This window comes from Artemia franciscana, chromosome 15 (genome assembly GCF_032884065.1).
Source record: "Artemia franciscana chromosome 15, ASM3288406v1, whole genome shotgun sequence".
NCBI classification, from domain to species: domain Eukaryota; kingdom Metazoa; phylum Arthropoda; class Branchiopoda; order Anostraca; family Artemiidae; genus Artemia; species Artemia franciscana.
In genome coordinates this window covers 5,238,665-5,251,947 of record NC_088877.1, presented here as the reverse complement: position 1 = coordinate 5,251,947, position 13,283 = coordinate 5,238,665, and the positions used below count along the sequence as shown (strand labels likewise).

At 35.9% G+C, this 13,283-nt stretch overlaps 1 protein-coding gene across 3 annotated transcripts in view; it reads left to right on the top strand.

Annotated features, from left to right (window-relative positions):
- LOC136035967 (glutamyl aminopeptidase-like) overlaps positions 1–13,283 on the top strand; it is a gene marked incomplete at its 3' end in the record, with an annotated part of 124,519 nt that overhangs the window by 62,614 nt on the left and 48,622 nt on the right. For all 3 annotated transcript variants that reach the window (XM_065717863.1, XM_065717862.1, XM_065717861.1), the window contains 1 exon segment: positions 3,631–3,728. In XM_065717863.1, coding sequence (XP_065573935.1) covers positions 3,631–3,728 — 98 coding nt within the window.

Genomic DNA, 13,283 nt, shown 5'->3' with positions numbered 1-13,283 from the left:
ATTGGTCTATAATTAGCAGGATCGCTCCGAGAACCCCTTTATACAGCACTGAAACCTCACCTGGCTTGAGAGATTCAGGGAAATTTCCAATCTTTAAACGCAGATTGACAAGCCTAGCCAATGGTGACGGACTAGCTGGTAGAATGGCACGGATATTCTTTGTAGGAATTCTTTCTGGCCCTGAAGACGATGATCCTTTAAGAGTGTTCAAGATACAAGCTACCTCAAACTCAGAAACAGAGTTCTAGACCATTGGCTCCAAACATGAGGTTCCAAGATAAGTCCTGAAATCACAACGAGAAGTTATAGAGATCGAAGAGGCAGCAGTCGTCCTTACTATATTAGCAAGGTAAGACGTAAGCTCTAGCTGAACATCTTCTTCTTCTTGGATGGTTTTGCCATCGACTATCAGTGTTGTTGGAACTGAAGGTGGAGGGGGAGTAGGTCTAAGAATAGAATTAACAACATACCATGTCTTCCCAACATCCTTTCCACACTCAGAAAATTTCGTATGATAATAGTGAGACTTGGGCCTCCGACACAGAGAATTAAATGTACTCCTATAGGCCTGGAACTGTTGATGATGAGCTACAGATGACGGAGCGTTGTAAAGATTCCACAAGTAATTTTTCATTTTACAGCTTTTATGGAGACCTGGAGTCATCCACGGATTCAGCGGTACTATCCTTTTTGAAGTATGAGGCGCTAGATTCTGATGGAAAACTTTTAGGATACTCTTGCACTAAATGATAAAAGAAATCAAAAGAGTGGTTAAAATCCGACTCGGAAACCAAAACTGTTTAGTCAAACGAGAATTAAGTAGACTGAGCTCAGTACCGCCAAAATGGAAAAATGGGAGATTAGATGGCGATGCTCTGCGCTGTGCTTGATTAGCACTCTTATATGGGGAAATAGTGAGAAAGTGACCAAAATGTTACTAACCAACACCGAATTAGTGTCGAAAAATTATTATCAATAAGAGACGCATGCGTCTCAATAACCCGGTTTGGTTTACAAACTGAAGGTAGAGTTTTCGCAGAGTATCATCGACAGAAAAATCTGTGGCTGAAGCAGAATTTTGATCCAGGAGGTTGAGGTTTAAATCCCTCATAAGGATCAGTCCACAGGGAGGCTTTTGGCTAAGTCCAAAACCTCTTCCAGAATTTTCATAAACAAAGAAATAGATCCACTAGGGGACCTGTAAACCCAACCCATAGCTAAGTTCTTACAACCGGACTTAATCTCAATAAAAAGGGATTCGAAAATTCCATCATTATTTCAACTCAAATCACTGTGGATATTGTATACAAGATGATCGGCAATATAAAGGGTAGGACTACCTCTCGCCATCTATTTTTGGTTAATCCTCTCCATACTAAATGTTTGAATATCTAAAAGGATATCCTTTTTTGAATCTAGGAAAGTTTCACATAATCCAATAACACGAGGAATTTCACCACGGACGATCCGTTTTGGCTCATCAAAAGACGAATATTAAGGGGAATATTAAGGGGAAGCACAGAATATTTAAGCACCTGAATATTAAGGGGAAGCACAGAGAAAACACCCTCTCATTTAGAAGAGGTAGAACTATTTAATTGAGAAACATAACTAGTTGGATAAAAAATGTATTGATATAAAAATGTATTGATACAAATGTATTTATATAAAAATTGATAAATAAAAATTGAAAAAATGTATTGATATAAAAATTGATATAAAAAATGCAGAATAGAAGTAGAATAGAAGTAGAATAGAAGCAGAATAGAAGTAATCAATCCTAGTGCAATTTGTTTTCCATTTTATTCAAAGCTGTTATGCTTTTATATTTGGAAGAAAAGTTTGTTCGTTTTATTTCATGCTCCGTGGTTCATTATTCTGAGGTGACAAGAATAATATCATGCTGTGCCCGGGTTCTCTAATAGGTTTTAGATTCCTCTATACAGTCAGGGTCGCATCGTATACGCATGGGATCAATAAAAAGAGAGATGCATAAGTGGATTTGGGATGCCTTCAATGCCTTATGTTCGATGCCTTTAATACCTTCAATATGTTATTTTATGCAAATCATAGCATCAATGTCCGCAAAACAAAATGTTATAATTTTTTAGTTATTTTGTATGACTTTTTTTTACATAAATAAGTGTTTTTCAATATTAGTGTTGACATGCACTGCGTAAAAATGCCTTGCGCTATATCATTCATCGCTGTTCTTAAAAGTAGAACTTTTATAACGTTATGTTCTTCTGCGTGACTGCAAAGTTGTTTCTTTTTGTTCTTTGATTTTTTTTTTTTTTTGAATTTTTTAGTTGTTCTCTCTTATAAAAATTATATCACACATTAGAGTTAATGTGATAATAATCGAGGCATTAGTCTGGTCTCTGTAGATAGCAAATTAGTTAGTAATATGATACTTTTTACACAGAGAGATGCTGTAAACAAAGTTTTAAGAGAAAAACAGTGCGGTTTTAGAAAAGGTAGAGGATGTATCGACCAAATTTTCACTCTTAGGTTAATAATTGAGAAGGGCCGGAGTTATCAAACACCTTTGATCCTCAGCTTTGTAGATTATGAGCAAGCGTCTGTTGATAGAAGAGCTTTAGCAAAGGTCGTATCCTTGTATGGTATACCAGACAAATACATTAAAGTGATTAGTGCTATGTATGAGAATAACACTGCTGCGGTTAAGGTAGGAAATGAGGTTAGCAGCTGGTTTCGTGTTAAGTCAAGAGTTAAGCAGGGTTGTGTTCTATCCCCCTATATATGGATCATTTTTATGTATGTTGTCTTAAGAAGCACTGGATAGGTAATGGGACACCACGGAATCAAATGGGGAGGAAAATCTCACATGGACTTAGATTGTGTTGATGATTTAAGCATCCTAGATGAAAGTGTGAGCAAAGTGAATCTACTTTTAGAGGTTTTGCGAGTTCAGGGTGCTAAAATAGTTTTAAAAATTGATATTAAGAAGACTAAGTCACTAATGCTAAGAATGAGTGGAGACGAAAAAGTGACATTAGGTAACGAAAAGAATGATCGGGATAGCAGCTTCACTTACCTTGGCATTCTTTATATCTCTATATCTTTTGTATTTTATCTTTTCTGTATATCCCTTTTTATTCTTAATTCTACCTATTCTCTCTTTAATCATTATTTATTTGTACTCTTTTCGGTTGCTATAAAACGAATATTCAAGTTATTATAAATTCATTAAAAATCTTTAAGGGTAATTTTTTCATTTTTTTTTACCGCAACTTGCACCTCACATAACCTACAATTTTATCTATAATGCATTCATATGAGCTGCTTGCCGTGCATGTTTCTCTGCTTCTTGATAATTACCGAGACTCGAATATCTATAATATTTCTAATTAAATATTAAAAATATTTCTAATTGAAATATTTCTAGTAGATTTAAAATCTGTAATTTGTATCTCTCTATGCTCTGTATCTCTATATGTTTTCTATATTCTGTATTCTCTGTATCTCTCTCTTTATTCCATATTATTTCAATTCCCTTTAATCGCTGTTCACTTCGACAGTTTCTTTTGCTAAGAATTAATATCCAAATTATTTGAATTTTGTTAAATAATTTCTCCCCTAAATATTTGAATCTTGTCTGTTCTCCAGTGACAATCAAGTGGTGGGATGACCTATGGCTAAATGAAGGCTTTGCTAGCTATATGGAGTACAAGGGAGTTATTGTAGCCGAACCCGACTGGGACATGGTAAGTCATATTTTTATATTTTCAAATTAAAAGGTAAAATTCCCCCTTAAACCAGAATTATCTCTTCCTCTTATTTTGTCAGCAATATAGTTCAATTTTTATGTATGACTAATTAGTTGGTGAAGATTATTTTTGATTGGGTTTTCTGCTGTTTGATTGTCTTTTCATCTTAAGTCCCTAGTTTCATTTTCTCGAGGGAATGGGAAAAGGAATTTTGGATAAAAAAAAGATCTCAACAGATTACAAGTAAAAATCATCCGTTTTGAAAGTCATTTCAAGTAATTGGATGTTTCCAGCCTTAGCCCCCCTCCCGCTAAGACAAAAGGAATTTGTACAATGGCACTCCTATTTTTTCTGTTCGCCTCTGTAAAGCTAAGGGGTAACTAATATTCTAATTAAAATTCTCTAGATTAATTTTTTCCCTGTAATTATGAAATGTTGCATTTTGAATTGGGATAGGTAATTGCCAATGTTGCCAATTGCTAAGAATTGAAAATGTTGCTAATTGCCAAGAATTGCCAGAATTGCCAATGTAACCATTTGTTTTCATCATTATTTTGTACTAGATTCGATAATTTTTTTAGTCAAAAGGCATCGGAGGGCATCTACCCCTCACCCCCCCCCCCACACGCACACCCTCTTTTCCCCGAATGCATCTGATCAAAATTTTGAGATTTTCAGTTTGTTTGAAATATTCCGACGATCAGATAACAAAACATTGGGATCAACATACCCCCCAGAGCCCGGGGGAAGGGTTTTAAATTATGCCCTGGCGGCATATAAAGTTCTTATGGAAGAAGTTGTCGTATAAATCTTGGGGGGGACTAAAACGATTAAAAATTAAAAGTTATAATTCCCTTTTTAAGAGTCAAAGGTGATCTGATTGCAACTAGCTCTCCCCCCCCCACTAACCCTCTTTTCCCCAATTGCATCCGATTGAATTTTTATATAACCATTTTATTCAAAATAGACCAAAGATCATATAATAAAGACTCCAGGGATAACACAGCCCACCAGAACCTTAGGACAAGTTTTTTAAATTATGCCCCGGGGGGGTACATAAGGTTTTCATGGAAGGGATGGTAGTATAAACATCGGAGGGGGCTGGTTCGATTTTTAAATTAGAATTGCTACCTTTCTAAAAGACAAAAATGATCGGAGGGCAACTAGCTTCCCCCACCAAGACTTTTTTCTTCAAATGCATGTGATCAAATTTTGAGATAGCCATTTTGTTGAAAATAGTTTAAAGATCAAATAACAAAAAATCAGGGGTCAACACAACCCACCAGAGCCCTGGGGAAGTGTTTTAAGATATGGCTCGGGGGCAAATAAGGTCTTATGTAAGGGATTGTCGTATAAACATCAAAAGTGGCTCATTTGTTTGGAAATTGAAATTTATATTTACCTTTTAAGAGTCATCAAAAGTAATCGGCTGGTTTATACCCCCCCCCCCCCCCTGTTTTCCCCAAATGCATCCGATAAAAAATTTTGAGTTAGCCATTTTGTTTAAAATAGTCCAAAGATCAGGTCACAAAACTTTGGGGTAAACATAGACCCCCCCCCTGAAAACCGGTGGAAGGGTTGTAATTTATGCCCCGGGGGCATATAGGATTTTTAGGGAAAAGGTGGTCGTATAATTTTTTGAGAGGACTCAAATGATTTAGAAATTGAAAGCTCTAGTTCCCTTTTAATGGTCAAAAGTGATCCGATGGCAATTAGCCTACCCTCACCAACCCCAAGGCCACGAGGCTCCAATTTTTTCCCCAGAGAAACTTCATATGGAATGGTCGTATAAATTACGGAGGGGGTTCATTTGACTGGAAATGGAAGTTATAGTGCCCTTTTAGGAGTAAAAAATGATTGGAGGACAAATAGCCCCAATGCTTTTTTTCCCCTAGAACATCCAATCGAAATTTTAATCTCAGTTGAAAGATTAAAGAACAAAACTTTGGGGTGGACACAACCCCCCACGCCCCAGGGACACTCGTTGTAAATTATGCCCTGCGGGCATATATGGTTTTTATAGAAGGGTTCCTCGTATAAACTTCAAACGGGGTTCATTTTATTGGAAATTAAAAGTTCTAGTTCACTTTTTAAGAGACAAAAGAGATGGGGGGTCAACTATCCCCCCGCCCTTTTTCCCTCAAATCCATCCAATAAAAATTTGAGATAGCCATTTCATTAAAAATAGTTCAAACATCAGATAAAAACAACTTCAGGGTTGACATAACGCCCCTTAGCCCAGTAGCAAGTGTTTTAAGTTATACCCCAGGGGCGTATAAGTTTTTTATGTAAGGGGTGGTCGTATAAAGCTCAGTGGTAGCATATTTGATTGGAAATTGAAAGTTCCAGTTACCTATTTAAGATTCAAAAGTTATTGTAGGACATTTAACCTTCCCTTCCACCTACACCCTCTTTTCCTTAGCAATACACTTTAGCAAGTGTTTTAAGTTATACCCCAAGGGTGTATAAGTTTTTTATGTAAGGGGTGGTCGTATAAAGTTCAGTGGTAGCTCATTTGATTGGAAATTGAAAGTTCCAGTTACCTATTTAAGATTCAAAAGTGATTGTAGGACATCTAACCTTCCCCTCCATCTACACCCCCTTTTCCTTAAGTGCATCTGATGGATTTTAGATAGCCATTTTCTTTGAAAGAGTCAAGCGATCAAATAACAAAACCTTAGAGGTCAACATACCCCCCCCCGAGGTATGAGCCCCGGGCGTATATTAGGTTTAAAAGGGGAGGTAGTCTTATAAACTTTGAAGGGGGATCAAATGATTAGGTATTCAAAGTTCTACCTTCCTTTTTAAGATCAAAAGTGATCTTATGGCAGTTACCTCCCCCCTCCACCAACCCTCTTTTCCCCAAATATGTCCGATTGAATTTTTTATATACCCATTTTGTTCAAAATCATATAAAAAAAACCTCCAGGGATAATACAGCCAACCTCTGAACCCAGGGCCAAGTGTTGTAAGTTATGCCCCCGGGGCATATAAGGTTTTATGGAAGGAATGGTAGTTACGCTCCGGGGGCATATAAGGTTTTTGTGTAAGGGGTGGTGTATTAACTTCAGAGGTGGCTCACTAGATTGGAAATAGAAAGTTCTAGTCACCTTTTTAATAATCAAACGGAAGGCATCTGCCCTCCCTCAAACACACACAAACCCTGTTTTCTCCTAACATATTCGATCAAAATGTTTAGATAGCCATTTTTTTTAAATAGTCCAACAATCAGATAACAAAACTTCGGGGTCAACATCCCCCCAGAGCCTTTGGGAAGTGTTGTAAATTATGCTAGGAGGCATATAAGGTATTTGTGGAAGAGATAAGCCTTGGGGGGACTCAAATGACTTGAAATTTAAATTTCTAGTTCCCATTTTGAGAGTCCAAAGTAATCTAATGGTAACTAGTACCCCCCCCCCCTCACTAACCGTCTGTTCTCCAAGCGAGTCTGATCAAATTTTTGAGATTTTCATTTTGTCCAAAATAGATCAAAGATCATATAATGAAAACTCTGGGGTTTACACAGCCCTCCAGAACCCAAGGACAAGTGTTGTAAATTATACACCGGAGGCGCATAAGGTTTTTATGGAAGGAATGACCGTATAACTTAGTCGGGGGCTCATTCTATTGGAAATTGAAAGTTCTGTTTCCCTTTAAAAGTATCAAAAGGGACCAGAGGGCTGCTAGTTCTCCTGCCTTTTTACCCCAAATCCATCCAATTGAATTTTTGAGATAGCCATTTTGTTAAAGTAAATCAAAAGATTGGATAGCACAAACACCAGGGTGTACACAACCCCCCAGAGCCCACAGACAAGTGTTGCATGTCTGGGGGCATATATGGTTCTTATGCGAGGGTTATGAAAATAATTCAGAGGTCAGATAAACCAAACCCCCAACCCCACTCAAAAAAATTAGGAGCGATATGTTATTCCAAAACTTAAGTGAGCTGACCACTGGCCTTCTCTACATGGCCCGAGCTCCCTCTTCCCCCCAAAAATTGTTAACGATATCTTATTCAAAAAACTATGGCAACTCACCTCTGTCCCTCTATGGCCCACCCCCTAAAAAATATTAACAATGTTTTATTCCCAAACTTATGGGAGCTGAAACCTGGTCCTCCATTGAACAATACCCCTCCTTCTCCCCCAAAAATGTCAATGACACATCATGGGAACATACCCCTGGCTCTCCATCAATGGGAAGACCGCATCCCCCCAAAAAAACAACAAAAGCAAGCAACAACCTACTAATGATATTTTATTTCAAGAATCATGGGATTTGACCCCTGGCCCTACTTCCATGCCCCCCCCAATTAAAAAACTTCTTAATGATATTTTATCCCAAAAATTCAGCTTGATTTTATTAGCTCTTTCAAAACTGTCCAAGCCACCTACATTCTTCACTATAAAACAAGAGTATGGTAGCCCATTTTCCTACCAGTAAGAGCATAAGGCCTACTGCGTATTTGGCACTTTGCTAAAACGAATTATATTACAAGTATTTTCTTCTGTACGTTGAAAATAAAACGAAAATTGCAGTGAAATCAGACCCGGATTTACCAATAGGCTCACTAGGCCCTGCGGCTTTCGCTATTGTCGAAATTTTGAGGATTTCCCCGAAAATCTTGCAAAAATAGAGTGGCAAAAACGTTTGGGCCTGGAAGCATCAAAGCTTTAAATCCGGCCTGGTTGAAACAAAATCGTAAGTTGTTGAGCTTTCAGCAATTAATATCTTTGTATATCAAATATTCAGTTTAACTTTATTAGTTCTTGCCAAAACTGTTGATTTATTTTGAAATAAAAAATTATTTGAAATAGGGAACTTTGGAAAAACTTGAAACTTTGGCTATCAAAAACGAACAGAAATTAATTTAAAAAAAGAACTTTCCGAAAAAAAAAGTTTTCTAAAGAAAGTAAAGGTCATGTTAAACTTAAGATCAAAAGAAATAGAAACATACAATAACTCAAACTCAAAACGACCAGAAATTACTATTAAAGAATAAATAAAACTCAAAATGAACAGAAACTAGACTTATGTTGCCCGGGCAACGTGAAAGAAGGGACTAAATTGACTTTGCAGCTGGTTGAACTTTATTCTTTTCAATCGTAGACATCGTGACGGATGAAAACGTGGAACAATATCTTATATAATCTAGTTGGTATTATAAAGCTATCCCTAACTTTTCAGGATCAAAATACCATAGATGACATTCTATTGATTATTACGAAACTATCTCATTGTTTTACATTCTTGCTTCTGCTTATTTCTTCACTATCAAACAGTTCGTGGTAACGAACTGTAGTAAGGAGCGACCCGGCTCAATAGTAACCAAAACTCTAAAAAATTGAATTTTGATATCAATAGCTACATCAAAAGAATCGCATTTTAATGCTGATTTTGAATATATAAGTTTCATCAAGTTTAGTCTTACCCATCAAAAGTTACGAGCCTGAGAAAATTTGCCTTATTTAGGAAAATAGGGGGAAACACCCCCTAAAAGTCGTAGGATCTTAACGAAAATGACACCATCAGATTCAGCTTATCAGAGAACCATACTGTAGAAGTTTCAAGCTCCTATCTACAAAAATGTAGAATTTTGTATTTTTTGCCAGAAGACAAATCACGGGTGCGTGTTTATTTGTTTGTTTGTTTTTTTTTTGTTTTTTTTTCTTTTCCCCATGGGTCATCGTATCGACCAAGTGGTCCTAGAATGTCGCAAGAGGGCTCATTCTAACGGAAATGAAAAGTTCTAGTGCCCTTTTTAAGTAACCAAAAAAATTGGAGGGCATCTAGGCCCCCTCCCACGCTCATTTTTTTCTCAAAGTCAACGGGTCAAAATTTTGAGATAGCCATTTTGTTCAGCATAGTCGAAAACCATAATAACTATGTCTTCGGGGATGACTTACTCCCCCACAATCCCTGGGGGAGGGGCTGCAAGTTACAAACTTTGACCAGTGTTTACATATAGTAATGGTTATTGGGAAGTGTACAGACGTTTTCAGGGGGATTTTATTTTGTTTGGGGGTGGGGCTGAGGAGAGGGGGCTATGTTGGAGGATCTTTCCTTGGAGGAATCTGTCATGGGGAACAAAAATTCAATGACAAGGGCGCAGGATTCTCTAGCATTACTATAAGAAAACAATGAAAAATAAACATGAAAACGTTTTTTCAAATGAAAGGAAGAAGTAGCATTGAAACTTATTACGCATAGATTATTACGCATATGAGGGGTTCTAAAAATACTTTAGCATAAAGAGCGAGGTATTTAGGAGGAGATAAATACTTGCTCTTTATGCTAAAGTATTTTTAGTAATTTCAACTATTTATTCTTTAAGGGGTCATTCTTAAAGAATTGGGACAAAACTTACGATTTAGTGTAAAGAGCGAGGTATTAACGAGGGTACAAATCCCCTCGTATACATAATAAAAATATAAGGTTATGAAAGTTTGTTACGTAAGTTAATTCTTAAGTTACGTATATTTTTTACTAATAAAAACGTTCGTTAAAAATTAAAAGTTCTAGTTGCCTTTTTAAGTAACCGAAAAATTGGAGGGCAACTAGGCCTCCTTCTCCACCCCTTATTTCTCAAAATCGTCTGATCAAAACTAAGAGAAAGCCATTTAGCCAAAAAAAGAATTAATATACAAATTTCATTTTAATAATTTATGTGCGGAGAGCCAACACCAAACATGCATTAATTCAAAAACGTTCAGAAATTAAATAAAAAAAACAAATTTTTTTTAGCTGAAAGAAAGGAGCGACATTAAAACTTAAAACGAACAGAAATTACTCCGTATATGAAATGAGTTGTCCCCTCCGCAATCCCTCGCTCTTTACGCTAAAGTTGACTGTTTGCCACAATTCTACTTTTTAAAACAATTTAAAGCTTTAGCGTAAACTTTTCAGAATGGGCAAAAAATTTCAAACATAAAACATTCGTAAAGTGATAAGAGTGTCATGGTTTTTACCAGTTTTTGAAATCAACATCTACAGAGGTCTAAAATTTTTCTTTTTAGGTATTTACAACTATTAGCAGAGTTTTTAACTAGTTTTCTTATTCATTTAAATTGTCAAAGGTGTTTTCTATAGGGTGTTGGCTTGTGAGATGTTTCAAACAGGCTAAATTGACTACTTAAGTCTACTTTTGCAGTATTAGCAGAGTTTTTAACTAGTTTTCTTATTCATTTAAATTGTCAAAGGTGTTTTCTATAGGGTGTTGGCTTGTGAGATGTTTCAAACAGGCTAAATTGGATACTTAGGTCTACTTTTGCAGTATTAGCAGAGTTTTTAACTAGTTTTCTTATTCATTTAAATTGTCAAAGGTGTTTTCTATAGGGTGTTGGCTTGTGAGATGTTTCAAACAGGCTAATTTGGCTACTTAGGTCTACTTTTGCAGTATTAGCAGAGTTTTTAACTAGTTTTCTTATTCATTTAAATTGTCAAAGGTGTTTTCTATAGGGTGTTGGCTTGTGAGATGTTTCAAACAGGCTAAATTGGATACTTAGGTCTACTTTTGCAGTATTAGCAGAGTTTTTAACTAGTTTTCTTATTCATTTAAATTGTCAAAGGTGTTTTCTATAGGGTGTTGGCTTGTGAGATGTTTCAAACAGGCTAAATTGGATACTTAGGTCTACTTTTGCAGTATTAGCAGAGTTTTTAACTAGTTTTCTTATTCATTTAAATTGTCAAAGGTGTTTTCTATAGGGTGTTGGCTTGTGAGATGTTTCAAACAGGCTAAATTGGCTACTTAGGTCTACTTTTGCAGTATTAGCAGAGTTTTTAACTAGTTTTCTTATTCATTTAAATTGTCAAAGGTGTTTTCTATAGGGTGTTGGCTTGTGAGATGTTTCAAACAGGCTAAATTGGATACTTAGGTCTACTTTTGCAGTATTAGCAGAGTTTTTAACTAGTTTTCTTATTCATTTAAATTGTCAAAGGTGTTTTCTATAGGGTGTTGGCTTGTGAGATGTTTCAAACAGGCTAAATTGGATACTTAGGTCTACTTTTGCAGTATTAGCAGAGTTTTTAACTAGTTTTCTTATTCATTTAAATTGTCAAAGGTGTTTTCTATAGGGTGTTGGCTTTTGAGATGTTTCAAACAGGCTAAATTGGCTACTTAGGTCTACTTTTGCAGTATTAGCAGAGTTTTTAACTAGTTTTCTTATTCATTTAAATTGTCAAAGGTGTTTTCTATAAGGTGTTGGCTTGTGAGATGTTTCAAACAGGCTAAATTGGATACTTAGGTCTACTTTTGCAGTATTAGCAGAGTTTTTAACTAGTTTTCTTATTCATTTAAATTGTCAAAGGTGTTTTCTATAGGGTGTTGGCTTGTGAGATGTTTCAAACAGGCTAAATTGGCTACTTAGGTCTACTTTTGCAGTATTAGCAGAGTTTTTAACTAGTTTTCTTATTCATTTAAATTGTCAAAGGTGTTTTCTATAGGGTGTTGGCTTGTGAGATGTTTCAAACAGGCTAAATTGGATACTTAGGTCTACTTTTGCAGTATTAGCAGAGTTTTTTATCTAGTTTTCTTATTCATTTAAATTGTCAAAGGTGTTTTCTATAGGGTGTTGGCTTGTGAGATGTTTCATACAGGCTAAATTGGCTACTTAGGTCTACTTTTGCAGTATTAGCAGAGTTTTTAACTAGTTTTCTTATTCATTTAAATTGTCAAAGGTGTTTTCTATAGGGTGTTGGCTTGTGAGATGTTTCAAACAGGCTAAATTGGATACTTAGGTCTACTTTTGCAGTATTAGCAGAGTTTTTAACTAGTTTTCTTATTCATTTAAATTGTCAAAGGTGTTTTTCTATAGGGTGTCGGCTCGTGAGATGCTTCAAACAGGCCAAATTGGCTACTTAGGTCTACTTTTGCAGTATTAGCTGAGTTTTTAACTAGTTTTCTTATTCATTTAAATTGTCAAAGGTGTTTTCTATAGGGTGTTGGCTTGTGAGATGTTTCAAACAGGCTAAATTGGATACTTAGGTCTACTGTTGCAGTATTAGCAGAGTTTTTAACTAGTTTTCTTATTCATTTAAATTGTCAAAGGTGTTTTTCTATAGGGTGTCGGCTTGTGAGATGCTTCAAACAGGCTAAATTGGCTACTTAGGTCTACTTTTGCAGTATTAGCAGAGTTTTTAACTAGTTTTCTTATTCATTTAAATTGTCAAAGGTGTTTTCTATAGGGTGTTGGCTTGTGAGATGTTTCAAACAGGCTAAATTGGATACTTAGGTCTACTTTTGCAGTATTAGCAGAGTCTCTAATCAGTTTTCTTCTTCATTTAAATTCTCAAAGGTGTTTTCTATAGGGTGTTGACTTGTGAGATGTTTCAAACAGGCTAAATTGGCTACTTAGGTCTACTTTTGCAGTATCAGCAGAATTTCTAATAAGTTTTCTTATTCATTTAAATTATCAAAGGTGTTTTTTATAAGGTGTTGGCTTGTGAGATGTTTCAGACAGGCTAAATTGGCTACTTAGGTCTACTTTTGTAGTACCAGCAGAATTTCTAATTCTGCACATACATTTCAAGTAAGAAAAATACTTATCTCTATAG